Source organism: Xylocopa sonorina, chromosome 11 (genome assembly GCF_050948175.1).
Source record: "Xylocopa sonorina isolate GNS202 chromosome 11, iyXylSono1_principal, whole genome shotgun sequence".
NCBI lineage: Eukaryota > Metazoa > Arthropoda > Insecta > Hymenoptera > Apidae > Xylocopa > Xylocopa sonorina.
This window is the reverse complement of record NC_135203.1, coordinates 2,076,230-2,103,899: the sequence shown is the minus strand read 5'-3', so window position 1 is coordinate 2,103,899 and position 27,670 is coordinate 2,076,230. Positions and strand designations below refer to the sequence as shown.

The 27,670-nt window shown below is 29.9% G+C and overlaps 5 protein-coding genes across 7 annotated transcripts; 3 read left to right on the top strand and 2 right to left on the bottom strand.

The window, feature by feature from the left end:
* Positions 1–98: 98 nt before the first annotated feature.
* Positions 99–7,639, bottom strand: Regnase-1 (zinc finger CCCH-type containing protein regnase 1). The gene is given in 10 exon segments (XM_076904484.1): positions 99–471; positions 624–852; positions 954–1,157; positions 1,160–1,274; positions 1,345–1,630; positions 1,769–2,228; positions 3,335–3,443; positions 4,061–4,189; positions 6,813–6,919; positions 7,263–7,639. Coding segments are annotated over 10 exon segments (2,007 nt in total). The 5' UTR covers positions 7,279–7,639; the 3' UTR covers positions 99–119.
* Positions 7,640–8,001: 362 nt separating this feature from the next.
* Positions 8,002–11,326, bottom strand: Morgue (modifier of rpr and grim, ubiquitously expressed). Its single transcript, XM_076904493.1, has 5 exons — positions 11,119–11,326; positions 10,692–10,817; positions 9,365–10,398; positions 8,355–8,526; positions 8,002–8,164 (listed from the first exon to the last, which is right to left on the bottom strand). Exons 1-5 carry the CDS (start codon positions 11,263–11,265, stop codon positions 8,048–8,050), a joined length of 1,596 nt encoding a protein of 531 aa, XP_076760608.1. The 5' UTR covers positions 11,266–11,326; the 3' UTR covers positions 8,002–8,047.
* A 967-nt stretch (positions 11,327–12,293) lies between these two features.
* Reptor (repressed by TOR) lies at positions 12,294–20,148 on the top strand. Of its 3 annotated transcripts, none has more exons than XR_013102459.1 (7): positions 12,294–12,878; positions 12,982–13,626; positions 14,178–14,591; positions 14,706–15,203; positions 15,505–15,627; positions 16,329–16,555; positions 19,960–20,148. XR_013102459.1 is itself a non-coding variant. In XM_076903741.1 (7 exons), the coding sequence occupies exons 3-7, from the start codon at positions 12,990–12,992 to the stop codon at positions 16,421–16,423; spliced, it is 1,767 nt and encodes a 588-aa protein (XP_076759856.1). In that variant the 5' UTR covers positions 12,294–12,584; positions 12,846–12,878; positions 12,982–12,989; the 3' UTR covers positions 16,424–16,606. The 3 variants fall into 3 exon arrangements, 2 of the variants coding, with proteins under 2 accessions (XP_076759856.1, XP_076759854.1); XM_076903741.1 differs by lacking the exon at positions 19,960–20,148 and having other exon boundaries at positions 12,294–12,584; positions 12,846–12,878; positions 16,329–16,606; XM_076903739.1 differs by lacking the exon at positions 19,960–20,148 and having other exon boundaries at positions 16,329–16,606.
* A 2,253-nt stretch (positions 20,149–22,401) lies between these two features.
* Beg (malonyl-CoA-acyl carrier protein transacylase beg) lies at positions 22,402–23,915 on the top strand. Its single transcript, XM_076903742.1, has 2 exons — positions 22,402–23,325; positions 23,418–23,915. Exons 1-2 carry the CDS (start codon positions 22,499–22,501, stop codon positions 23,857–23,859), a joined length of 1,269 nt encoding a protein of 422 aa, XP_076759857.1. The 5' UTR covers positions 22,402–22,498; the 3' UTR covers positions 23,860–23,915.
* Positions 23,916–24,782: 867 nt separating this feature from the next.
* Smd1 (small ribonucleoprotein particle protein SmD1) lies at positions 24,783–26,043 on the top strand. Its single transcript, XM_076904164.1, has 4 exons — positions 24,783–24,937; positions 25,125–25,201; positions 25,288–25,485; positions 25,921–26,043. Exons 1-4 carry the CDS (start codon positions 24,924–24,926, stop codon positions 26,001–26,003), a joined length of 372 nt encoding a protein of 123 aa, XP_076760279.1. The 5' UTR covers positions 24,783–24,923; the 3' UTR covers positions 26,004–26,043.
* The last annotated feature ends 1,627 nt before the right edge of the window (positions 26,044–27,670 follow it).

The window sequence follows — 27,670 nt, the reverse complement described above, 5'->3', positions numbered from 1 at the left end:
CCAATGAATATTACAATATTTCCAAATATTTTAAATATCTTTATCTATTCATATGACGTACCGTGTTAACGAACCGCAGTTTGTTAAATTAAAAAATATCGTATGAAATGACACTTATTTCATTGTTGGGGATACATTTTGAGAATAGCAACGCAAATTTCTATTGGATCGGTTTCAAATGGGTGAATTAGCATAGCAGTTCTTACATGTTCTTCAGGAAAAATATTTGCCAAGTGGTAATGTATTTTTGTTCTGGTATCGAGAAATTCTCGTAACATGTCTGAGGACATGCTCGGGAATAGTGGGGACGTAACAACATTTAATTGTGGATCTGAAGCTCCTAGTCGTTGATTCGATCCTGATGGTAAACTTATATTCGAATTATTAGATAACCAAGCTTGATAAGAATCCGGCGCTGAAGCAATACGTGTAATATGCTGATGACATTGTCCTCTTTCCGAATGGTCCCAACTAAATAATCAAACATTTTTTAAAACAATTCTTCGTCTAATTACAACACTTGTAATAACACTTGTCTATAACTAGACTGTTTCCATATTCTTTTTACGTTTGTTTAAAATTAATAATTCAATGTAAACATGATAGGAGAAATAGATACTCACTTCATGCCAAGATTGTAATGTGACTCGTTACTAGAATGTCTAGTAAGAGGTCTATGTTGTACTGTAGATGTTCCTCCGGTTTGTTGTGATAACGAATTTGTTTGGGATGCTTGTTGGTACTGTCTCAGTTGGCGAAGTCGGGGATCATAGACAGGATTCAAAGTTAACTGCCTTTGTAGTTTTCTATGCATATTTGATGACTCTACCTCTGGTTTACACAACCTTCCTGCTAAAAACGAGATAAATCAAAGTGGAAGTAGTATAAACATCCTGTGTGTATATATATGTATTACATTTAAATAAAAATAAGAATAATTCAAAAATTGTCACCTTGAGAACTTGTAGTGGGAAGTGCTTGTCCTTGAATTGTAGAATTTACTGATTGATCGCTTGTGACATTTTCTGCAGATCTACTTTTTGTAACTAAAGATAATGGTTCGATGCTAGTAGTTACTGCCGATTTAGTTTTACAAAGTGGTTGATGCTGAAATATATTTGTAAATATAATACTCGAGAAAAATATACTCGTGTTGGATCACTTACTTGAAGATGTTTTTGTACATGTTCAACTAGCTTCTCTGTAACTGATTTTTGAGGATGAGGACCTCTTTCCGGATGTCGAAATTTACATTTATTCCCATAAGTGCATTTCTATAATCAAAGAAAAATTTTTCATTAGAACATTTATTGCCTGCAAAAACTGATGTTTTAACTAACATACTTTTGCATATGGACAAGGCGGCGCTGGATCAGAGCTTTTGGGAAAAACTCTTAAAAAATTGTCTAAAGTGGGACCACTTCTACCTAATGGATCATCTGGTGGCATGAACCTATCATTTACAAAAGTATACATTAAAATTCTTTCTTCTATGACTTTCCGGAACTCTGGATTTTCCTGTGCCAAATCCCTATAATTATCATTACTGACAACGATACCATCAATTTCTGCTGCTAGTTTCAGAATATAACGATCATCATAACAAACCATCCTTTTGCCTCCAACTAATCTGAAATACAGAATTCAAAACTAATCTCCTGGATAATAATAACAATCAAGTCTGTAACATGAGTCTATTAATTCATTTTATTTCTCAGAAATAGCGGATAGGACTTAATAAGATCCTTGTAACGAATGCATTACAAACCTAGATGGTGTAAACACCAATAGACGATCCTTTTCTAATTCTCCTAAAATCTCTTGGTCGGCGATTGGATTGTCAATTCTAGAAGTCTCCTTTCTCCATTTTGGCACAAATACAGTGATTTCTTTATGGCCCCGAGCTCTAAACCAGTCTACACAGATTTTGATACCTCGACAAGAAAATATTTCTTTGTTCCCATGACTCATCGCTACATTACTTCCGTCAATTACGACGGATCTCAGACGACATCCACTGTTTTCATGAGGTGTTAAATCTGTGTCTACATTATTATCCGACTCATCTGGAGTGTCAACTGATTTTTGGGAACAACTAGCACCAAGTTTGATCAACTCGGCTAGAAGCTCGTTTTGTTCTGGATCTGGACCCAATTTCTCCAACGCTGTTTGTACTAAACGTTCGGTATAGCCAAGTTTAAGAGCAAACTCTAATCGAGCTGTGTATCCTAGAAAAGAAAAGAAAATATTATAAACAAAGTATTTCATAGCTAACCGATGCAAGATGGTGTACTGCATGCAAAAATTACAAATTCACTAATCCAACAATTTCAATGAAACTCGGGAAGGGCGAACATAATATTCGATGTTTTATGATATACTTACCTACGTGGAGATTAAACTTTTATCAATGCACACATGAGTTGTATACACTTTTCATTAACTTATTAGCTTGTTAATAACAAAGTTATAGAATAGAATTAATAAATTGCATATGTTAGTAATGAATAATATATAAAAAAATATGACAGAGGAATAAATCAAAGATATTGTAACTGCTGATATTAATTAATTGAATCGTTTACGCTCGAAGGCTGAAACAGGGGGAAGATTATCAATCAGTTAAAAATACACTGAATGAAAACTATCCAAATACATATAATGCGATAGTTGATGTTTAAAGGTATTAGCGTATGTAACAAAAAGGTTGAAAGATTAATAGTTAGCGGGAGACCAGTCGATTTTTATGAGTTGGAAAAATTGTGCTTAAAAGGAGAAGCAGTAAATAAAAGAAGCAGGTGAACGGGAACAACTCACCGAGGAGAGTAGTAAGAAACCCGATCTCTGTCGCATAAAGAAGCTTAGGATCTTCGGTCGCAATCGCACACGAAGCATCAGTGCCAGGAGGGGAGGAATTCCTAAAATGTTAGAGAAATTTGTGATAGGTATGTGCGCACGATGTTATGATAATAGTTTAAAGATTATTGTGCATGAAATTTGAAATTGTATGTAAAGAGAGGTTTAAGGAGAAGTGATGATAATATTATATTTTTCCAAGGGAAAGCGACTATTTTTAAGTTTCGACAAATTAGCATACATTACGCAAATTTGATCTCCACATAGATACGTATACAGTTTTTCAAGGCAAGCTTATCTTTAAAGAGTTTACAATTGTACGTACAACACGCTAATCATTCAAATCATTAATATTAACAATTGATCATAAATATTATTGCGAATAATTGAAAACATATGAAATTGAAAAATATTTATTATATGTACACTTACAGATACCTAAAGATAAATGTTTTTTAATTTTAAAGAAATCTTGTACCTGGGTTTTGAGCAGGTGAACTTTCTTGAACTGTGACATATTCCGCAAATTCAGCAGCCAAGGTATCCGAGGTGGTCCTGGACACATCTGAATGACTTGAAGTAGATACCTGTAATTTGAAACCAAAGTATTGCATCAATATTGATTAGGTGTGCGATGAATTAATGAAATTACAAATCGCGTATACACGTTAATTTAAATGGATTTAACAATAGAATATAACGTGTAACAATAAGATCCGAAGCTACCATAATATTGAAATCACGTAATTCCCGACTCGTGCAGAATATACACGGTCTCGTTAGGTCAACTATCGGCAATGTTACGATAATTTTACCAATACATCGATAGTATAGCTGGGTTTACCTCGTTTGCAGGTTTTCTGTCTTACCGTTGATTACATATGTATGTCGCCCGCGGAGTCAATTTCTAAACATAAAGTAGTTCAAGCAGAGCAGTTAAATAATGATCTCGATGCGTTACCGAGTCCATTTCAAAGATCTCACTTAAATCCAATTAAATATTTGTGTCGCACTTAAGAAATCGATGAAAAATTATGTACGTGGAAAGAATAAAGTAACATCTAAATACTTTGTTCCATTTTTTGCATATACGGTAATACTTTAATGTAATAAATGTTGTGCAATTTTTATACATATATATCATTTAATTATTCTATATGTATAAAAATGCGGATTGTTAATAGTTATTTAAATAAGTAGGTACCTGCAATTCCTCTTGTGAATTAATACTAGTTGATCCAACTGGATCTTCACCTTCGTAATCGCTATCGTAAGAAGAATCTTCTGCATCGGCGATACTTTCAAATTCCAAAACGGTACAATTCACGTATTTCTAAAAAAAAGAAAAAAAACAGAACGAAACAATTAGTTGAGAATAAATTATGTCGAAAAAAGTCTTCTCGCTTTAAGTAGTTTCTTTTTTTGACAAAATAAATTATGAATTTGGACGTGTACGAAAATTCGGAATTCCAAAAATTTTGCACACAAAGATACCTTTACGATATAACAATGTCATAAGTTAATAACAGTTCTCAGACGATGGTACTATTTTCACAATAAACTGTTCTTAATCGATAAGTAGTGATACCGATTGGTGTTCATTTTAAAGTTTTTTAATTAGCTAATCTGCGGCTAATATATACATGTATCAGAGATACTTGATGGGATTCTATTTAAAATTTGTGACATTGTCTTCTTAAATAAGGATAAAAATCGGCCGTTCGTCAACAATGACTTGATGAATAGAATAGTCCTTTCCTTCTTTTCTTTCATACATCCTGGTAATACTTCTACGATTTGGAGTAGCAATAAATCGTGCGGGTCGTTTGTGATTTATACAGCGGAAACAGTAAGAACATCTCTTGCTACCGATGCTAACGAGAGAAATCTAGTGTAATTATATACCACTGAATATTTGCAGTATTCTTCATGAAATCTTTCTTTCTTCGATTTAACTGTCCTCTCTATCCTGCATTACTATTACTCGTCTTACTGTAAAAAGCTGGCGCTGAGATTTTCGAGTATAAAGAATTAATATTTTCCGCACAGCACAAACCTATCCATACAAAGTGACATTATATTAAGCACGTACACACTAAATGCATGCAGAAAAAGTTCGGCATTCGGTACGAATATCCATGGAAAAGTCGGCACATATCTACCACAAACAGACACGGAGGAATGTACATGCGTACATTCCGCCCTCGGTTAAATTCACACACATTACAAACGCCTACAGAAAAATCTGCAAATGTTATAAAAATGTCCACAGAAAAATTTATCGCACCATAAATGTATATGGTAAAATTTCCTACGTAGACGACGTGCGTCTACACAGTAATGCACGTGTAGATGATGATCGATCGTGACGTATAATCTAAACGCATTAGGCTCGATACGCCTAATGTACACCCGATGAAAATCACCTAAAATATGTTAAAATAAAAGATGGAATCTCGTTGAGAAATACGGTATACGCATCTCGGCATAATATGTTGCAGATTGATATGTTATGATGGGTTCTATCACTTGTGCGTGCGCAAATTTCAGGTCTGTTGTCCTTTGTAACGTATGCGAACTTTCCTACAGATATTTGCAATATACCTTATGAACTTCTCCATGGATACATACGAGGATACATTCGTACCATACGTAGAATTTTTCTGTGAATTTTTCACTTCCTATTGCTTCTCACTCCAAGAATCTAGCAAGTCGGACTCTTTTGTATGTGGTTTTTGTAAATTTTGGCCGACAGCTGAGTTTAGTGTATTTCTACGATTTCTTCTTAGAAAGTGTCACAGGATTATTTGTGAATCGTTAGAACTTTTTTCTGTAGCTGTTCCGTAGTATACTGTTAACTGCGCGCTCTTGTATTTGAAGATGACTGTACGCACCGCCGTTTTACCCGCTGGTAGCTTGTTTGCCTAACGTCAGATGCAAAAAAGACGATCTTTTAATTGCTTGTAACTAAAAAGTGGCTCGTCAAATACGAATTCATTATACGTTTTACATTTCGGCTTCTCTAATGTTGTTTCATGATTTCTCGAAAACTGATGTGCATAGCCGCTCCAAGTTATTCGTTACACCAATATAAATCACGCTCGTATTATATATCCTTTATACATTTAATACTCGACCATATATTCCACTGCTATTCTCAAAACATATGCTTGCGATTTACAAATATTACTATAACAATATATACGATATACAGATCGGTCAGTTTTCCGAGCTATACAAATTCAATCTTCAATTTACTACTGCAAAAACACAATTACCATTTGTAAAAATGTATCATGTAAAAAAGATGTACGTACAACGAATTAAATAGTTGTACAGCATAAAAACCAACGAGATGTATAAATTGTACTGGCGTTGTTTTTAAACAATGCTTTATAATACAATTGTGAAGATATGTAATTACAAATTAAAATAATCTTGCCTTCTAAGAGAGGTGTGCGAAACAAGTATACGATACATTATTGTACAATTTAATTATATAAATATTATAATCATGAGGTATGGGTTTAGAAAGACCCGGCGACGGCCGTTTGTATAACTATTTTGGCGACGGTCGTGCGAGTGTTAAGGGAACAACCAAGTCGAAGTTACGCAATGTATACTCAAAGAAACGACAGTGCCGAATACAATGAAGTTTTCCTTAGGCCGTAATTTGGCACGGCGTACGCGGTCAGGATCACCGACCTAAGCAGTGTCAAAGTTCTCTAACGCGTGGTACATTTTAGAGAATTTTTAAGATCAATAAAAATGCATAAAACAAGATATAGACCTTACGATATATTCTTGACATTATAAACGACATATTTTTAACACTAAACTTTCTATCTCTTAGATACAAAATCTTCCCAACTACACCTAACTCGAGAATTTAAAATCTGAAAAGTCGAGAGTATTTATATAAAAAAAAGAAAAAAAAGAAAGAAAAAAAACCTTACCTTTCCGGCGACGGTCATATCTTCGACGAATCGTAATCGATCCTTTCTTACAATTGTAATCTCTTCTATTTTTTCACGTTCAAAGATCTTGAATATCTGAACAAACACTGCTATGTACACAAATCACACACGATTTGTGTACGGGAACACAATGCAAAGATACGAAAGGAAGAAAGATGGAAAGAAGTAGCTTTCACAAATAAATTCCAGGTTTCGATTAAAAAGTGTTAATTAAAGTTGATACTTTTAATGGGGGTAATGTGAATTTGTAACGATCTATAGAAAAGAACTTAAACAGAAGAAAATAAGAAGGTCTTAAACACGCTTCCGGGATATTCCGTTAGATCCTGGAACGGTATCGATGTGCAGAAGAAAGCAGGACAAACTCAAGACTACTCGCGGCGACGGCCGGTCAGTGAATGGAGTGAGCGAGAGCTACGACGTCATTACCCCCACTATTAGCCATCGTCTCCAAGCAATGTCGTCACATGTAGCGATGGCCACGAACGAGGTGAACTTCCAATTTTTGTTATGAATAATTAAATAATATTCGCGTATTGCGAAGCAGCGCATACTTCTAAATATAAGGTTAAAATAAACAATTTAGTAATTACTTAGAAATACATATCTTCAAAGTACGTATCTAATTATACAAATAGTATTGCAGTTTCCATTTGTAACCTTCGACGTACGCTTTATTGTCAATGTTAATTATAATAAAATATTTACGCGAAACGTTTAAAATTTAAATGTAGCAATTATGTAAGAATATGACATAAAAGTAAAGAAATAATATAAATATTAAATTAACATTAACAGGTGTTTACATGCTGATTAGTGTTTACTGCTTTAACAGAATCATATTGCAGGTTTTATACAATAAAATAGGAATAAAACAGACTCGTGTAACATGAAAAGTAGTTTTACATAAAAAATAGTGAGTCTAATATATATAAATAACTTATAAGATGGTAAAATACGTGAACAAGAATGATGTATTGAGATATATTTATGAAAACCAGATGTATTGATATTCGTAAAGAATTAATAAATTCAACATACTGTTTTTTATAAGACAGAGAAGATGCATCTCATAGCGATATGTATATATATCAGTCATAGAAATTACTAGTTTGATCTATGCGATAGTATGTACTAATACTTTGTATACCTTCCAGATTTGTAACTCTTTTTTGGATATCTTGCACATATGAAATAATTTATTTATAAATTCTTTACAATGGAGTTACAACATCATGCATAGCGTATCTCCATGTCCATGCCCTCGCAATTTCATCAAATTTTTCACGATCATTGATATACATTTCCCCCAATTCTGGTTCCATACAGACCTGTATATTTACATTTATTATTATTTATTACAATTTTTGACATTATATCTTTTTAATTGATTTATATAATTAGAAATTCATTATCATAGTTAATCAGAAATGTACAATCATTAATAATACAATTTATTTGAGTACATTTTTAAAAGCAAATAAATATAAGAATAATTATTAACTGAAAATTACTATTTACCTGACAATATGGATCCGTAAGTAAACTTTGAACACTGATTAAAACCTTTGAAATTGTTAACGCTAATGACCAATTATGATGTATTGAATCTATACCCACATCACCGTGTCTAGAAACATTTGGATGAAGTATTTTTGTAAGAAATCTTACTATTGGTGGATACAGAGGATAACTGCAACAGTTTTTAGCAACAGAATTTCAAATAAGAGATTTGAAATGAAATAAAAATATTTAAATGCAATAGTAAGTATACAGCATGTAAACAATACATCCAAGTAACATATTCAGATTTATAGACTGTGATTACAATAAGGTATACATATTTTAACATGTAACACTTATTTGTGGATGAGATTCTATAGAAATGTAATGCTTAGAATGCTAAGGGTGCAGCAACCCAATTAAGAATATAGACAGAACCTAGATTAAATCCAACTCAAACTAACTTAAATCTAAATATTATAAATATAATGTATGCAATCAAAAATACTTTTGTACATAACTCAGAAAATGTAGTCTAGTAATAGCTATATCTAATAACAAATTATTCAAGCTGATTGCCCTAGAAATATATTTCAAATGATGCACTTATTTGTTGAGAACTTTTATGTGAGATTATAGCATAATTTTATATTTATTGCAACATTGATGAAGTTCTTTTTCTGATTGTAATATCAAGAACAATAAATAAAGTAGTTGACAATAATAATGATAATACCATAGTAGTAATAGTAATTGTATTACAACTAGAGATCATATTTATTTAGATATTATTTTCTCAATACAGGTCAAATTGACCCAAGCAATTACTCAAGAATTAAGAAATATTAAATAGTACCATATATTACTAAATAAAATCATATTTAATTGTTGACAACAACAATTGACAACGATAAATTGAAAACTACGAGTTATACACAAACTTTTATATATATAGTTATTAATGTGCATAGCCTATCTTAATTATTGTCTGATCACTTTTCTTAATAGTAAGAAAAATATTTACATACCTGCATGGTACTTGTAGATAAAGATAAAACAGACCTCCCTCATATGGACTTCCTACAGGACCAGTTATTGTAGCTTGCCAATGACAACACATTTGATCTAAGGGTGTTGCTTCAATACCTTCAGGAGGATCTATTCTTAAGCTTTTGAGTTCACTATGCAATCGATTTTTTCTCCAAGAGTTTTCTTGGATTCTCGGTGACCGTGATCGCAAACATGTTTGTGCTAAACATGTTCTGCAGGGTGCAGAAGAAGCCAAGGAATCGTAAACTTTATACCAATTTTTAACATATCCAATAGGTTTATATAAAGGCCATCGTAATTTAACATTTTGTTGCCATTGTTGTGACGTTACATGTGTCGATAACAAGCCACACCATCTGCGGCAAACATTTGCAGCTGACCACAGACTAACATCATCTAAATGAGAAAAGACAACTAGCAACACTTCTGGTGGTAATCTTTCCATTAATCCTGGTTCAGAAATAGATTCATATTCCACTTGCTTGTAATTAGTTAACATTTCTAAACGTTCTGACAAGTTGTAGGATCTTGATGTTTCTCCAATATTGTTTTGTACTTTGTAATTCCATTGGCAATGACGATGATTTTCTAGTTCTTTAACATTTTGAAATGGAACTGCACTATGAAGTTCTCCATTTGCATTACAATCAGAATTGGAAGTGGACACTTCTTCATAATTTTCAGTACGAGTATCTTGGTTTTCATTATTTATATTCCGCATAGCATCTGAATGTACGTCATGTGGAAATTGCACATTTTGAGATACAACTTTTGTACTCTTAGAACCATTTATATTTATACCATAATGTACTTTCTGCATGGCTGTAATATCTTCATTTTTCAAAGCGAAACATTGAACAATATCAGAGTTAAGTGTGGCAATATTTGGTACATTTGGTACATTTGAAATTGCATTTTGTGGAGAATTTTGTTGTTGCTGACTGGCCCTCCTTTCATGATTGTAATAAAGTTCTGTTGGCTCATCGTTACCTGAATCTTCATCATCTGTTTTCTATGTACACAATTAAGAAACATTACATTACATTGCGTTAGCAGCAGATTAGCAAAGAAATACTTAGCACAATAGCTTTGATTGTTGTAACCTGATGATAAAATTTTACAACAATATTACAATCAATCAAACATATACAAATCTGTTAGACTATGCATGAATCTATTGATTTACCATCAAATTACTTAAAAAATAAATATGAAGATTATACATTACTATTCTTTATGTAACTATATAAAATACAAATAAGTTAAGTTTTATTATACAGATATATGTAAAAATAAGAAACATACTTCACTGAAAATGGGAACTTGTAAAAGACCAATATCATTTGGAAACAAAAATGCATGACACGTTGAACAAACTGGTTCTTCAAAGCATGGTCCATAGTATCCATTGCAAAAACAGCAAGTTATTGTCTATGCAAATAAATTTACAAATAAAAATTTACATATGTAATGGTAATATGGGACGTTGAATTAACATTATTTCACTGTATCAAATCATTTTTCAACTAATAAAACATAAAAATTATCATAAATGCACTTTTTGCTTCTAAAACATTTCTGTAAATAATAATGATACTGTTGCTATTTATAGTAAACAAACCAATATATATATATATATATATATATATATATATATGTCAAAGAATTTTAATATTATACAACTAATTGAAAAGTATAGATATCTATTTTGGTTAACGTTTAATAAACTTACCGAAAAATTAAATTCTAGGCAAGGTACATATTCAATGTTCTCAACAAAGTCATCCTCTAAATTCAAGTTCTCATTATAAGCACTTTCTTGCTGTATTTTTTCTCTGCTTACATGCGAAGAACCACTTATTACTTTGTCACCAGCCATTTTTAAAACATAGCAAACACAATATTTTTCTATAACAATGCACACCAATATACAGGTTAACCAAAGTGAAATTATATATTACATACTTAGATTGTACATTTTTAACATCTATAGCTATACATTCGTTGTTTATATATAAATAATCAAATATAACTGCACCAAATATAATTTTTTTAATGCAACACAACTTTTATTGGAAATATAAAAATTGTATACTATATGAACAGCTCTATGTAATTGTGGCTCCAGCTATCATTGACGTCTAGATTCTAGATTTTAGGAGAATAAGAAATGACAAATTTAACAAAAATATTTCTAAAAATTTATAATTTGTTTATACTTACACAAAATTTATATTATTTTGTTCCTTTTATTATTATTTATTTTACATATAATGTTGAAATAAATTTCAGATTGTTTCATGATCAGCATTTTTAATATTTTTACTTTCTGTAAAAAAGGAGTAAATTTTTATCGTCAGAGATCTATAATATTTGGTTTTATTAGTAAAAGCATAGAGCTTTCCGCTCTCTGATATAAATAATGATGATTTCATTGACAGAATCTGTGTGATTTCTGACACCAATTGATTCTAAAATGATGCACAAGTCTGTAGCAAAATTGCAGTTAGTTTGCTTACCGAGTAGGTACATGTACTTGTAATGTTCATTGCGCTGGATATTAATGTATGTGTACATTCATTTAAATGTAATTGTAAAAAAGGTTACGAACAATGAGCAGCTTATTTTGCTGTGATTTTGATTTCACTATAATTTTACGTCGATTAAAAAAAAAAGGAAAAGAGAACTACTTTTTATACCTTTTCATATTTCATAATAGTGATTTCATAAAATCAGATTTAGTTACAACGTTTACGTTAAATACTTAGTGAATTATTTATTTGATCATATTCTAATCAAGATTAATTTTGCGAATCATAAGTGATTGACAACTTAAAGGTTTATTCGTGATTGGTGTAAAGTTTTCATTGGTTGAATACTCGACTTTTGTCATGTGATCGTTCCTTATTTATGTTAATACCAGTGATATTGTCTCGAAATTCTGTGGCTAAACAATAACAAACTGTGTTTTGCGATTGAATCGTACGAATTTTTGGTTTGTAAATAATATAAAGAGCGTGATGCAAGAATAGACAGTAACTCTGTAATATTTCTGTAGTAATTTTTACTACGTGGAAGAAATCGAATTTGTCAGAGATCAAATTCAGAAAATCTTTTGAGCCAATGTTGTTAGCTAGGAAAAATATTTGCTAACGAAAGTCATGGTCGTTTCATATGAGGGTGGTGTGAATGTACTTTGTAAGCTTATAGACTAATGTTTTTTTTTTTTTTTATAAGAAATCTATACTAGCACGAAATATGCAAACTAATGAATATTAAATTTTTTTTATTTACCTAAACTATAAATTGAATCCATAAACATATATGAGTTTTAATTCATTTTTGTCTTTTCTTTGGCTATATGTAAATTCAATTTAACCGTCAAGTGTACAAGTTTAGTTTAGTATATTTTATTTAAAAATTCAAGATTCGACATTTGTATTTTAATGTATTATACAGAGTAGTTGACTTTCTGAAAAAAAAGGAGAATTGGTAAGATTCTAATATTAAGTATTAAATGATTAGAATTGCATTTTCTATCTTTTTTCTTTTTCATGACAATAACAAATCAATTTTTAATGTAATTAATTTTAAGATTTCTTGATGGGAGAGTCCAGATACTTTGAACTATTCTCTGAGATTAAAACTAGCTCAATGGATGGAATAATAAAGCAAGAACCCAATCAAGAAATGGGTCCATCTTCAGCATCGGTACCAATACCAGGAGGACATAGGAGCACTAGGGGTGTATACGAACAATTTTCCCCATCTCCATTGACTTCGATGTGGCCTAATAGATCCGACCACATAGAATCGCCATTTAAAGTAGATTCTGACCAAATAGATGACTTTTTTAAAACAGAAAAATGGGAAGACGATGACATACTTCAAGTGAATAAAGAAGATCTTATTCAAGGGCCTACACTTGCCGAATTAAATGCAAATGATGATACACTTCTTGGTGATTTAAATTTCGATGATTTACTTTTACCAGAAGAAAGAATTCAACCATTTAAAATAGATGCTAATGTAACACAATCAGTTGGACCATTATTTAATGACAACAATACTGGGTTTGCTCCAAGTAGTTTTCCACAGTCTGGATCAATGTATCGTAACATTTGTCCCACATATATAAATGCACATGGATTTAATCTCAACATAAATATCAATGTTGCTGACAATTTGGAAACAGTTAGTCCCAATACCTTCCCAAGTCCAGGAACCAGTAACATTGCAGGTTTATACATAACTTGTACTTTCTACTTTAAAGAAATTTATTATTGGCATATTCTCTCCTCTGCTAACTTTTAACTATATTTAATTTACATAATAATCACAACATTTATGAAACTGCAAAAGTTACTAACAGAAATATTAATAGCTGGAACATGATACGTGACAGGAAACATATTAAACTGAAACCAAACTGATTATAAATAATTAATTTTTCTCAAAGTAAATAGTCCTTGATTACTAATGATTAAATTCCTTTTATAATTTTACTAGGATATGACATCATTACAAACAAGATCAAAATATCTTCACAGTATTTATAAAGTACTATACATGATAATAAAATAATATACTCTAATGCTATATTAAAGATACTAAAGCTATTAAGAGAGAGAATTAAAAGGTCATTTTTGAAAAATATTTTTATAACTATTTTTGCTTCTTTTAAAATTATTCTTATTTTTTGTCCTCATTTTTTATAAATTAATGTTTTTGTATACCAAATAGATGAATCTTATTTTCAAAATAGGAATAATTTTTATAATTTTTTTAAAGGTAGTTCAACTGCGAGTTCTTCAACGTCTCCTTATCCAACAAATAAACCTAACGGACACTCTGCTCTTCATGAATTGTTAATGAGGCGAAGTGAAAACTCTTTTGACAATTCCACACATGGACAGACGGATCTGGGATGTGCGAATAGTAAGCCTAAAGTCTCTAGGCTCTCAATGTCTGCGCCAACTCGGACAATGGGATTAGAACAAATTTGGGCTCGCAGAGAACCACGTCCTCATTTACTTAGTACTGGTAGTCTTGGCGTTGTTGAAGCGAGTTCAACAAGTAGTTTAAGTACTGGAGGTGCACTTAGTCCAGATCCACTTTGCCATATTGATCATCTTAGTCACGATGAAGGTTATGAAGATAGTGATGATGATAGCGACCACTATGATGATTATAGCAGCGATAATGGTACTTTCACGTTTTCCAAATGAGCCTTAATAGTTTAACCATAAAAATTCTTAACTCTACATCTCTAAGTAAAAGCAACATACAAAATACAATAGAGCATGTATACTTTTGTAGATACAGGTGGTAGTGATGGTGAAGATCAAAATAGTGGGACTAGAGTAGCAGGTGGAAATATGGATTCAAATAGAGATAGCAAACATAGTAAGAAAGAACGATATTTTTGGCAATATAATGTTCAAGCGAAAGGACCCAAAGGACAAAGACTTGTCGCGAGAACGCGTCTTGAAGACCCGCATATTTTAAATGAAGCTACAGATCCTGTTTTTAGTCCTCATTGTGCACTTCGTGGAATTAAGCATAGTGGAAAGGCTCGAAAAGGAGATGGAAATGACCTTACGCCGAATCCACGAAAATTGTATAGTATTGGTCGCGAATTGGATAAATTGTCTCGTATTATTAATGATATGACACCAGTTTCTGAGTTACCTTTTACAGCAAGACCTAAAACGCGTAAAGAAAAGAATAAACTTGCTTCTCGAGCGTGTCGTTTAAAGAAAAAAGCTCAACACGAGGCAAATAAAATAAAACTACATGGCTTGGAACAGGAACACAGTTGAGTACTTGAAATTATGTTTGTAAATTAACTAACAAACATTAATTAACTTTTGTTTTTATAAAACATATTGAAATAAAAGTATTACGAGGTAAAACAGGCCTTAACTTGATATTTATGCATATAAACTTTTTTAATAATTTTTATTTCTTGAAGTCATAATATTTTATTGAATATTTAATAGCTTTTTAATTATTTTTATAACGTTTATTATATAAATTACCTTTGTATCCTAACAATGTATGGTTTCAAAATCGTTTACAATAAATTGAAATGATGAATACATAATTATTGTTGCAGGACGGTTAATTCAGGGTATATCTCAAGCTAAGCAAACACTTGCTGCGAAATTAACAGAACCCAATCCTGAAAATCAAGAAGAGTTAACACGTCAGATGGAAAAGTGCTGTAAACTAGCAACCAGTTAGTACTTTCTAAATTTTTATATACAAATTTCTAAAAAATCGCATGGTTTTAAAACGGCAAAAGAATTTTTAATGATCATTGTGTAATTGAATGATAATATTAAATTGGTGATAAAATTACTTATTATTTCATTAATAACTTTATCGCTATATATTTTGTAAGTAAATATGGTTTCACTGTTTTTAATTATGCATGATAACAAATTCTGTATTACCTATTGATTCATTTAACTTATATTAAACTCTGACTTGCATCAATTAATTTCTACGACATACTAGTGAAGAATAATATTTCATAATTGTATACTTACACGTGTCGTACATGTTCGGTATGGAATACCGCTTTTCACTTATGAATGCTGTAAGTATACAACAGAATATAAATATTATATTACTTTTCTGAAACCTGTTTAAGCGTTCATTCAGCATTTTAATACCTTTGTTGGTTTAAGTAAATATTAAAAGTGTTTATTTTAGTAATGGATGTATGCAACTGTCTTTAGTGCAGTTTCTGTAATATTACGTTATAGTTAATAACATGTACAATACATATAATAGGACTTAAATATATAAATGTATCAAAGAAAACATATGTATAACTATAACAAAACATTTTACTTAAGTTTTTTTATTCAATTATACGATATAAATCAAAGGAAGTGATATACAATTATTTAATTATTTTCTTTCTTGTTACAGAAATACGAATAGCAAATCATTCGACAGAATTTGTTAATAGAGTATTGGATAAAGTACGTGCTGGTGTCCCTGATGGTGGCATCGATGACTTCTAATATATAACAGCTGTTTACTAGAAATGTTCATATGTGCAAAATGCGACGAGGAAACGATGTGCATAAAACATTAAATTATTGTAAATCATAAATTGAATGCTTCACATGGAAATCAAAAACCAAAAATAGAAAGTAAGAATATTAATAATTTGATTTTAAATATATTCAACTGGTTTAAAGACAGTTAATAAGTAATAGACAATTATTACCAATATTTTGCAATATTTGTTGCAAATGACTTTTTTAGTATAGGTGATGTTTATATTTGGCGTAATAGAATGTCATTTTATGATACATATACTATATATACTATATATATAGTGTTTCATGTAAGTGTTGTCACGAAATTTCAGAATTTTCTTAGGATATTGCAAAAGTTTGTGTTAAGTAAAAGTTAAACTATATTTAAATCTGCATAACTTTTGTGAATGGAAAATTTCTTTGTCTGTTTCTCATTGAAAAATATGGATATTATATTTAGTTTTTTAAAAGAAAACTAGCGCTTTTTAAATATTTGTTGTCGAAATGAATCATGTAAACTGATAGCTGTACGTTTATGATAACAAAAATACATGAATATTACATATAAAATATTGACGGAAGTGTAGTTGTGGAATATCACAACACTTTTTAAGTACATTAAATTCTCGTATAATACAGTTTCGTTCCAATACGGTTAGAGAAATGAGTAAATTCTTACAAAGTATAGAATTTGTACAATATAGTTTTGATCAAATATGGTAAGAGAATAGCAAAAACTCTCAATGAAATTGAGACATCTACACATAAGATGAGTTGATAAAATATTCTTTCATTTATTAACTGTTTAATATTAATGTGTGATTCATCAATTATTGATACATTTGATTAATAAATTTTTAGTAGATACGAAAGTAAACTAGTATAATCCTATAATATATTTTTTGTTAATTGTTTAATTCTTTTTCTTTCTTTCTTTCTTTTTTGTTTTTGTTTAATTCCTAGTTTTATACAAGGAATTATGCAATTTATTAGAATTTATCCACCGTGTTGTACTGGAATTAAATTGCTTCTGTTGATTTTTATAAATTTTTATAAATTCTTACAATTTAGATATTGGATTTATCATGAGTTTCGTTTAAAAAAAAAATTACCAAACATAATATTCATATCTAAAAAATGTAAGAGGAAAATCTTGAATTTTGAAAAATCATAATTGGTTAAGTATAATTCAGAGTTTTGCAATTTTGTAGCAACACTTACGCACGCGCACGTGGGCGTGTAAATGTAATTCTTCTGATCAGAAATATTTTTATTATATGTATTATATTACAATATTATTTTACCAAGGGTACAGTTTTTGATTACATATTTCTTTTATATAAAGTTATGTACATTGAATATCATTATTGTTTGATTACATCTGTGATAATTCTGTTAAATAGTTATCAATGAAGTTTTAGTAGGATTTATATGGGTCATGTCAATAGAATATAAAAGTTTTCAAATTTTTAGTATGTTCCTTGAATTTGAACATACCATTTTAAAATGTACCATCGATTCTCTCTCGCTGATACCGCATTCCCACTTCTATTTTTTTCTTTTGTTATTTATATGAGGTATTCTACATAATTAAGACAAACTGTATAGTTAAAATAACTAGAAATACATGAAGATATCATTAGATAAAATTAAATTAAACAAAATTAATTTTGTAAAATATTTTTCAGACATGTGTACTAACGCATAAATATGCATTTAATTAATTTCTACATTTCATAGTGTGTCGTTCAATTTTGTTTCATTACATTTTTTGTCCATTTCTCATGATTCTAAAAATACAGTTTATCCCAATTATGTAGGATATACCGAATGTATCTTTCTTTGTGTGTATGTTTTATATTTACATTGTGTGTACACATATGTACATATGATATAACAAATAATGGGCCGAATATCGCAGTATTATTCCATATAATGGTATAATGAGATAAAAAAGCTAGAAAAGTAACATCAATATAAAATATAATAACTTAAGACAAAACTTTGATATTACATCAATTAAAAGTTCTAATTTCTTCATTATTTATTATAGTATGAATGATATTTACTAGTGGAAGCCTATCGTTTGTAATTATACAAAGCTTTTTGTGTTTAAAATTATAATTTATAAGTATGCCTATTTTTCCTATGTAAGCATATGTTACTTTTAAGTATATTACACGTAGAATATATGTTGTTAGTTGAAAGTTGGGTTTGTAAGTTTAATAAGTTTTAAGATACATTAATATGTTTTTTCTTAATTTATATACATACATCTTGTGTTTATGTACGTTTTCCAATGTTTCAATATGGGATAATATTGCGAATTAAAGGTAATTTTCTTTTTACTTTATATGTGTTACTTTGTACATACATTCTTTATCATGATACATACGATATTTATTATGTTTACGATCAAAATGAAATAACATTATTGCATTCTGTGCAAATGCAAAAGTACACATATTTTAGAAAAAAGGGTATTGTATAATAGAGAGATTATTGTTTTTTATTTAAGAGACAATTGGAATGTGAATTTTTATTTGTACTAGAGGCCAAGTGTACTGTAGGAATCATGAATATTCTTCTTTCATCGTTTTTCAAGATCTATAAGCTTTATATATATATACATACATATACATATATAGTTATTTATAATTTTTTAAATATAGTAATATGCTTTTTTCGTCTTGTTCCATGAAAATACTGTGTTACATATACACAAATTATGCTATACCATGAAAATTTATCCATGCTGGTACATATAGATTTATTTCTTCATAAACTTGATTTATTCACTATATTTGCCCTCTAGTATCATATCAAACAGAATGGAATTCAATTTATTTTTATTTACAGGTTTACATTATTTTGTTGGGTATTATACATAGTATGATTTATAAAATATAAAAAATATATATATTTATTATATATAAGAATGTTTCATAACATTATATATGTTATATATATATATATATATATACATACATTATACATTACTTAATATGATTTTGTTTTGTAGTTTTCGATAACTTATACATGTGATTATTTTACATAGTACAGTGTGCATTCTGCAAGATTGTTATTCATTTAAAATACTGTTTTAATGTTTTTGTATATTTCTAAATATATATGCAAGGAAACGAATATTAATTCAACATATGAAAGCAGTGGAATAAGTTCAAATGAATACATAATCTGTTTGATCTTATTTTCAATTTATAAAAGTTGTTTTTACACACTAAAAGTAAAACTAGCTCTATATGTGGTTCTTAAAAAGACTATAAGTTGCATTAATATCTCTATAGTGATCAGTGTATTACAACTGATTTTACCTGTTTATTTATAAATAATACTTGTGACATTTTATATATGCGCAACATTGATAATTATATTAAGAGCACTATCTAATAGCTCAATGGAATTTATTATCATAATAGAAGTTAAAAGAATAACGAGGTCAATGATCAGACCATCTACAAAGTTCAGATCGTTATAAGATATATTCATTTTAGACATCTCTTACGAGATTAATAAATGGATGCAATGTAGTATTAATAAGAAGTGTCCTTAAATGATTGTAACAACGTTTTATATGACAAAAAGGCTTGAAGCACTAGAAATAATTAATATATAGCTTTGAGCATAAGTGATTAATGGTTTATGAAATATTTGACATTAAAGTTTTGAAATACCTCTAGATATCTGTTACAAGATTATTCATTTGTAAAGTGAGTTGTGTAGTCAATAATTCTAAACTTAATTCTGAACACTTTATTAGTAAGTTGTACTTTACAAATCATTTATTGTCTAGATTCATTTTATGAGGATGGATAAAGTGAAGATGCAGAGGAGGGAAAAAGTAAGAGTTAAAGGGCAAGGGTAAGTTAATTTATATGGTTTTTCTAAGTTTATGTTTTGGTATCAATATTAATTTATCATCAACACATATATATGAATTAAATATAAATTTTCCTATTTCGTTTTATGTTAACATTACTAATATTACAATTACATAAATATTGCGTATTGTAAATCTAAAATACGTTAATGCTTATTCATTAAACGAGCCAATGTATACAATATACAGCACATCAGAGAGCCAATAAAAGTAAACAACAATCAAAAGTATGAATAATAAATTTCGAACTGCCCCCTATTGACTAATTGCTATGCAATTGAATAAAAGATGCTCGTGTGCATTAGCAGAATGTAGTAGAACGTATTACGTGAATCTAACCTATACTGTTTATTTTGAGTAGTAACACCGAATAAAAGTATATAATTAATTATTACGTAGATAATAAACCATAAGAAGACTAACAATCTTAATAGAAAATAACTCATCTGCGATTGATATATTAACTTTGTAAAGCAGTACGCATTGTCTAAGTTAAGATGTTGGATATAACAATTTCGTGCAATAGTAAATTATTGCATGTGTTTTCTATAAATAATATTATATATATATACACACGTGTCTATACATATGCGTATGCTGTTACACTATTAATTTAAAAGGCATTTCAAACATTTAATTTACATAATTTTAATGTTTACACACATGTGTACCCACTGACGCTAAAAAATATGTCTAGTCAAAGATAATGTTTTATTTCTCTTAAAGTACAAGAAAGGAATACTTTTGGTGTTTAACGATAACATTTTTTTGTTATATTTTCAGATATTGTAGAAAAAACGTTATTTTGAAGAAATCGAATATTGGGCTGATTAAGTGCAAAGTGTTTTGAAAATTTGATTGTTAATCGATTTCAAACGTATGGTTACTTACACATATATTCTGAAGCTATGTTAGTCTTATAAATATTTTTTGTAAATATAGGTTTTGTTTTTCTAAAATATATCAGTTGTTTAAATTCCCAGACAACGCAAGATAAGATGGTGGCGACACCATACCAACACTGTGGCGACACTTCCGAGGAGTGTCAGCAAATCTGTAGCCATTTGTGTCCGCATTTGTTAGCTAAAACAACTGTACGCAGTGCCAGCACGTTCTAGTCACCAGCGTAATACGCGTACGAATGACACTACGCTAGCACCAGCGTGACACGCGTGTCATCGTTCCATTCAAAAATTTTTTCTGCATTGGCGTAGGCGTCACATTTGTTAATGGGGAACCTGCTTTTCCGTACAAATTAAATACATCAGAGTTTAGATATCCACACATACGAGTACTGAAAGACGTTTTGGTAGTTCTTTGCCAACATTTATACCCAGACAACCAGCGATTGTAGCGCCAATGGCACCGGGTGGAACTCTAAGCACTGTGCTAGCACGGTGCTGCCTCTCAGTTCTCGTAACAGCACAGGGCTAGCACTGGAGCGACACTGCGTGTCACGGCACTATCAAAGCACGGCGATATAGCACAGGGGCGACACGGCGTGCCAATGACACTATCAGCTCACCATAGTGACACGCGTGGCAGTGGCGTAGGCTAATATATACCAATGAAGAAGCTGTTTGCATAAAAATTATAAACGAATATTAAAAATGACTAAACTAAGCAATTTATTTATTTCGATTCGAAAATAGATACACTGACACGAAAGAAAGATAGAAAAATTTCTTTTTATTATTTTCTATAAACTATAACTTAATACAGCGATTTTTTCAGTTTTTTTATAATTTTTATGCAAACAGCTTCTTCATTGGTATATATTAGCCTACGCCAGTGCCACGCGTGTCACTATGGTGAGCTGATAGTGTCATTGGCACTGCCGTGTCGCCCCTGTGCTATATCGCGGTGCTTTGATAGTGCCGTGACACGCGTGTCGCCCCAGTGCTAGCCCTGTGCCGTTACGAAAAATGAGTGGCAGCAGCGTGCTAGCACAGTACTTAGTTCCACCCGGTGTCACTGGCGTGCCAATCGCTGGTTGTCTGGGTTATGTTTAGAAAAGTGTTTAGAAAAGTGAGAATAAATAGTTGTAATTTATGAGTATTATGGCCTTATAATATGTATTGTTTTACATGAAAATTGATGTTATATAAGTAATTATTTTCTGAATCGTATAAAATTCCTTTGATGTTTAACAAATGCTGAATTCTAATATAAATAAAATGTTGAAGCGATTATCATTTAGGAATACATTTGCTTTATTACCAAAAGGTTATCAGTTAAATCAAGGCAGTCAGTTTTCAAATATTTCAATAACAGATAATAATGGCAAATGTGAAGCATTAGATGCTGATCAACATTTGGAAAATTCTTCTCAACATTCGTATAAGACAAAAGAGGTATCACAACTGCTGAATGAAGCTGCAACTTTCAAGGATGTTAATAATAAAGATTGGATGACAACTCCTTATTGTAAAGATATTCCTCTTAATAAGAAAGAAGAAACACAATTAAAAATTAATCCAGAAAATACTTCTATATTATTATTTCCTGGTCAGGGTACCATTAAAGTTGGTATGATCAAAAAATATATGCAGTATCCTGGTGTAATGGAACTTTTTGATATAGCTAATGAAATAACTGGTTACAATTTATTAAAACTTTGTTTGTATGGTCCACAAGAGAAATTAAACAAAACTGAGTTTAATCAAGCTGCTACAGTGGTATCATCGTTGGTTGCATTAGAAAAAATTAAAGCAGAGAGTTCTAAAGTATTTGAAACTTGTGTTGCTGCAGCAGGATATAGCGTAGGAGAAATAAGTAGCTTAATTTTTTCTAGTGCTATAAGTTTTGAAGATGGTATTCGATTAGTGTGGACGAGAGGAAAAGCTATGCAACTGGCCGCAGATAAAGTACCTCAAGGGATGTTATCTGTACTTAATACTCCAAGAGAAAAAGTTACAAAAGCTTGCACTGAGGCAGAGAAGTGGGCAATGGACATGGGTATTGAAAATCCAATATGCAGGTAATATATTATGCATAAATTTTAATCAAAATCAAAAATATGAGTGTATACAATTTTATATGAAATTGTGTAATTAAATTAATTATTTTTAGAATTGCTATTTTTCTATGCACTGACAGTAAAATATTAGCAGGACATATGGAAGCATTGGAGTATATCAAAGAGCATAAAACACAATTAGGTTTAAATAAAGTGTCTAGAGTACCTGTGTCAGGTGCATTCCATACACCATTGATGAATCCTGCTGTAAAGCCAGTTTTTAAATTGTTAAATTCGATAGAAATAAATGAGCCTAGATGTCAAGTATATTCCAATTATATGGGTGCACCGTACAAGAATTTTAAATATATGAAAAAATACATATTGAAACAAATGGTTTCACCAGTCAAATGGGAACAATGTCTACAATCTATATATCAAAGACCAGAAGGAACACCTTTTCCACAGACATACGATATAGGCTCAGAAGGAAGAATGAAAACTATTTTAAAATTAGTCAATTTGAAAGCATGTAGGTCTTGCACTATAATTTAATTTATGATTGTTGTTACCATACGAATAAGGTACTAATATATAATCTAATTAAAAAATTTATAGTTTTATTTCTATATTGAAAGTTTGTTAAAACATTTCACCTTTTTATTAAAACCATTTCCCAAAAAAAAAGAAAAATTATTCCATCACATTAAAAATCTTTTCAGATAACCGAGAACATTTAGATATAATATAATACAAACATTTTTAGTAATATCATAATAGAATTTTTTTCATTGTGGTATAAATGATTGAAAATATCAATACATTCATATCATAAATGGAACAATTTAAAAACTAAGTAACTGAAACAATCTAACCCATACCTTTTTGTTAAAGTTTAAGTAAGCTGGAGATATTTAGATAATTTACAAACAGGTTGCAAATAAATATTTTAAATTATCATTCATATTTTTTTGATCGAAGAAAACAAATAATTTCTTCTTTAATAATAGGTATTTGTAACAATTCTAACACTTAATTTCAATTATAATTACAAGTTTTATGGACTAATGTAATTTTGATGTAAAAGTATCAAGTATCGAGTGAGATTTTATCGTAAGGAAAGAGAAATAAGGTGCAAAATTCTAAAACAGAAAATTGAAAGCTGTAAAACGATAAGTATATATGTAGCACAATTTATTTAATTACAAAATAGCGGTATAAAACTCTGCATTATAAATTGAAATGCCGTTTATTAAAGTATTCTTGGAGGCAGAAATGGAATTGGCACTGATTACTGTGCAACAATATTACAGATAATTCTAGTGTTATTAGCTAATTAAAATAAGCACTTGACGGTGAATGACCAATGAAAAATGGCAACATCAGATAAAATCACTTTTAATTGGACAATTCCATGCGTTTGGTCAGTCTGAAATAGTGGCGTTAGAATGATCGTTTCATCTACATACGATTTGTATAGTAAACAATTCAGAACATAAATGTAAAGCTTTTGGAACACTAACTCATATGTAGCGTTTTGTTTGGTTATAGTTAAGAAAGAGCGGTATAAAACTGAAAATATAATTTTAAGCTGATATAAACTAAAATTAAGCCACATTATGAAGTTAGTAAGGTATGTAGATCGATATTAATTGTAATACAATAAACTGGATAAAATTAAGTTTATGTATTATGTGAAAAAATGAACTAATTTTGTAAAGATTATTATTGATATTACATTGTATGATACTCACAGTCTTTTAACCTCCCATCAATATGAATTAAGTGTTTCTCTAATGTAATTATTATAATGATTTTAGGTTTTTAATGAAACTCAGTCACGAGACTGTAACGATAGAATTAAAAAATGGTACTCAAGTATATGGTACCATTACTGGTATGTTAACATAACCTGTAAAAATGTTATATCTTGTAGTTTTGTGTAAAAAAATGTAATATTTTACATTCAATATTTGTTTACAGGTGTAGATGTGGCAATGAACACACATTTGAAGACAGTAAAAATGACAATAAAGAACAGAGATCCTGTACAGTTAGATACACTAAGTTTACGAGGGAATAATATACGATATTATATATTACCAGATTCGTTACCACTCGAAACATTACTTATAGATGATACGCCAAAAGCCAAAGCAAAGAAAAAAGAAGCTGCACGAGGTTTGTAAATTAAATAGATATAAAGAATAATATACGCTAAGTTCAAGGAGAATGAATTTAAACATAAGATTATCGTAACATTATGAAATCTTACTTGTCAGTACCTAAATGGCCATATGCTATGCATAGTTAAAATCATGAATAGAAAATAATGTCCTTGTATGGAACCTCCAAAATTTTTAATCTATTTTTGCATATTCTTCGAATAAGGTCTTTCTATGAAGAACTACAGTTTTTCCAGAAAAATCAACATACAAAATTTGAGATTAAAACATATCTGAAAAACATAAGCAAAGTAGCAAATTTTTTCTATATTTTTTAAATTATTAGTCGCAGTGTAACTTATTGTTTATGGAAAAGTATTAAGTCACTCATATAACAAGAAATTATTAATTTAGAGGATATTTTAGTTTCTACTTTTTTTGTAAAATTTAGGAGCAGCGCGTGGCCGAGGACGAGGTGGTCGTGGTACTCGAGGAGGTCGGGGAGGACGAGGAAGAGGGAGGGGTAGACGATAACATAAATACATTATTATGATATATTCAATTGAAATAAATAATCTAACTTTTTTGCAATTTGAGGTAAAATATTTACACGACGTATTATTATATATTGTGTGAAAATAAGTGAATAAATTGTATTAGACTTTCTAACTTGATAAAACTTTTAATTTTTATGTGAGTAATATCTGAGAATAGAGTATGAAGATACTCTAGAAGATACAAGATACTCTGTGAAAATGCAAATTCTTAGTTCTAATTGTATTTATTCTATGCTAAATTTGTAACATTATCAATGATCTTAAAATCTTAAAGAGGCTCTAGAGCCCTTGAATGAAGTGACAAAAATTCATTGAGCAATAAGGCTATCGCATACTTTGTCGATACCTAAATCTTGTCTAGGACAATATGTATTTCCTATACCACTGAATGAATTTTGTATCTTATTTTATTAATTTACGCCTCCTGATAAAAATTAGCTTATAGAACTCATGAAGTGTCATTGATGGCACTTGGTTACGTTAAACTGCAGTAGTAACTTCCTGTAGGTTTGCTTTAATTATTTCTGATATCACGTGTATGGAGGGTTTACTTCAAGAGTACCGAAATATTCTAGAGGATATCGGTAGGAACAATCCCCGATTTTGTTTGCATCACATTTTTTCATTCCATTCCATTCCATATATTATAATGTTACAATGATTTATCGTAAAAGTTCCTTTTTCGTTTTGTCGATCAATCGTTCTACGTAATGTTTACACAGGCTTTTTTCAGAGCAATATAAACTATATAAATTATTATAAATTATATATTATTACATGTTTAACATAATATAAGATAAACATAAAATTAACGGAAAAATAAACTTGTTTCTTTCATTTTAAACATAATAGATCATGTAATATTGTTTAAACATGTATTCTCTTGTAAAATTATATAAATTTATTAAGAGAAAAAAAGAGAGAGAATATATTTTTAATACTTTATAAAATTTATATCGTCAAATATAATTACAATATTATTACAATATATATTTACAATGTTATTTACAATATAATTACAGTATTATTACAATATACTTACAATATAATTACAATATAATTATAATTATATTACTTATTTCACTACATATAGATTCAGTTTAAAGTTTCTCAGTCTTGAAAAGGAAAGAGAAGAGAGAAGGAAAGGAAAGAGGTTTAAACTGAATTACATATTACTTAACACTAAGACTACCCACAATAAAAGTATTCAATGTCTCTTCTTTCCCAAATAAAATATGATAATTAAAATGTGATAATTAAATCAATAATGAAAAGTACTTCAGATTTAAAATATGTGTGAAAGTAATTGGAAAATAATTTTAATTTGTGGGAAACTGGAAAATTCGTAAAAATTAATTAATAAAATCTCTACTAGAACTTAACTACAAAAATTTAGATATTTCTAGTGTTAGTTCTAGCGTTAAGTTTACAAATATACTTAAATCTCTGTGTATAGTCCTTAGCTTGATATCGTTTTCGAAAGAAAGCAGTCTCTCAAAAACGTTACCAAGGGCTCAGGCCCACCAACGGGGAGGTAACTAATCCTATCCACCCTCCATTACATTTATGCGTTCTCGGTATAGAAGATATCGAGGACTGATTCTACTTGTGAATTTAAAACCGGAGTCCATAATGTATTTTTCA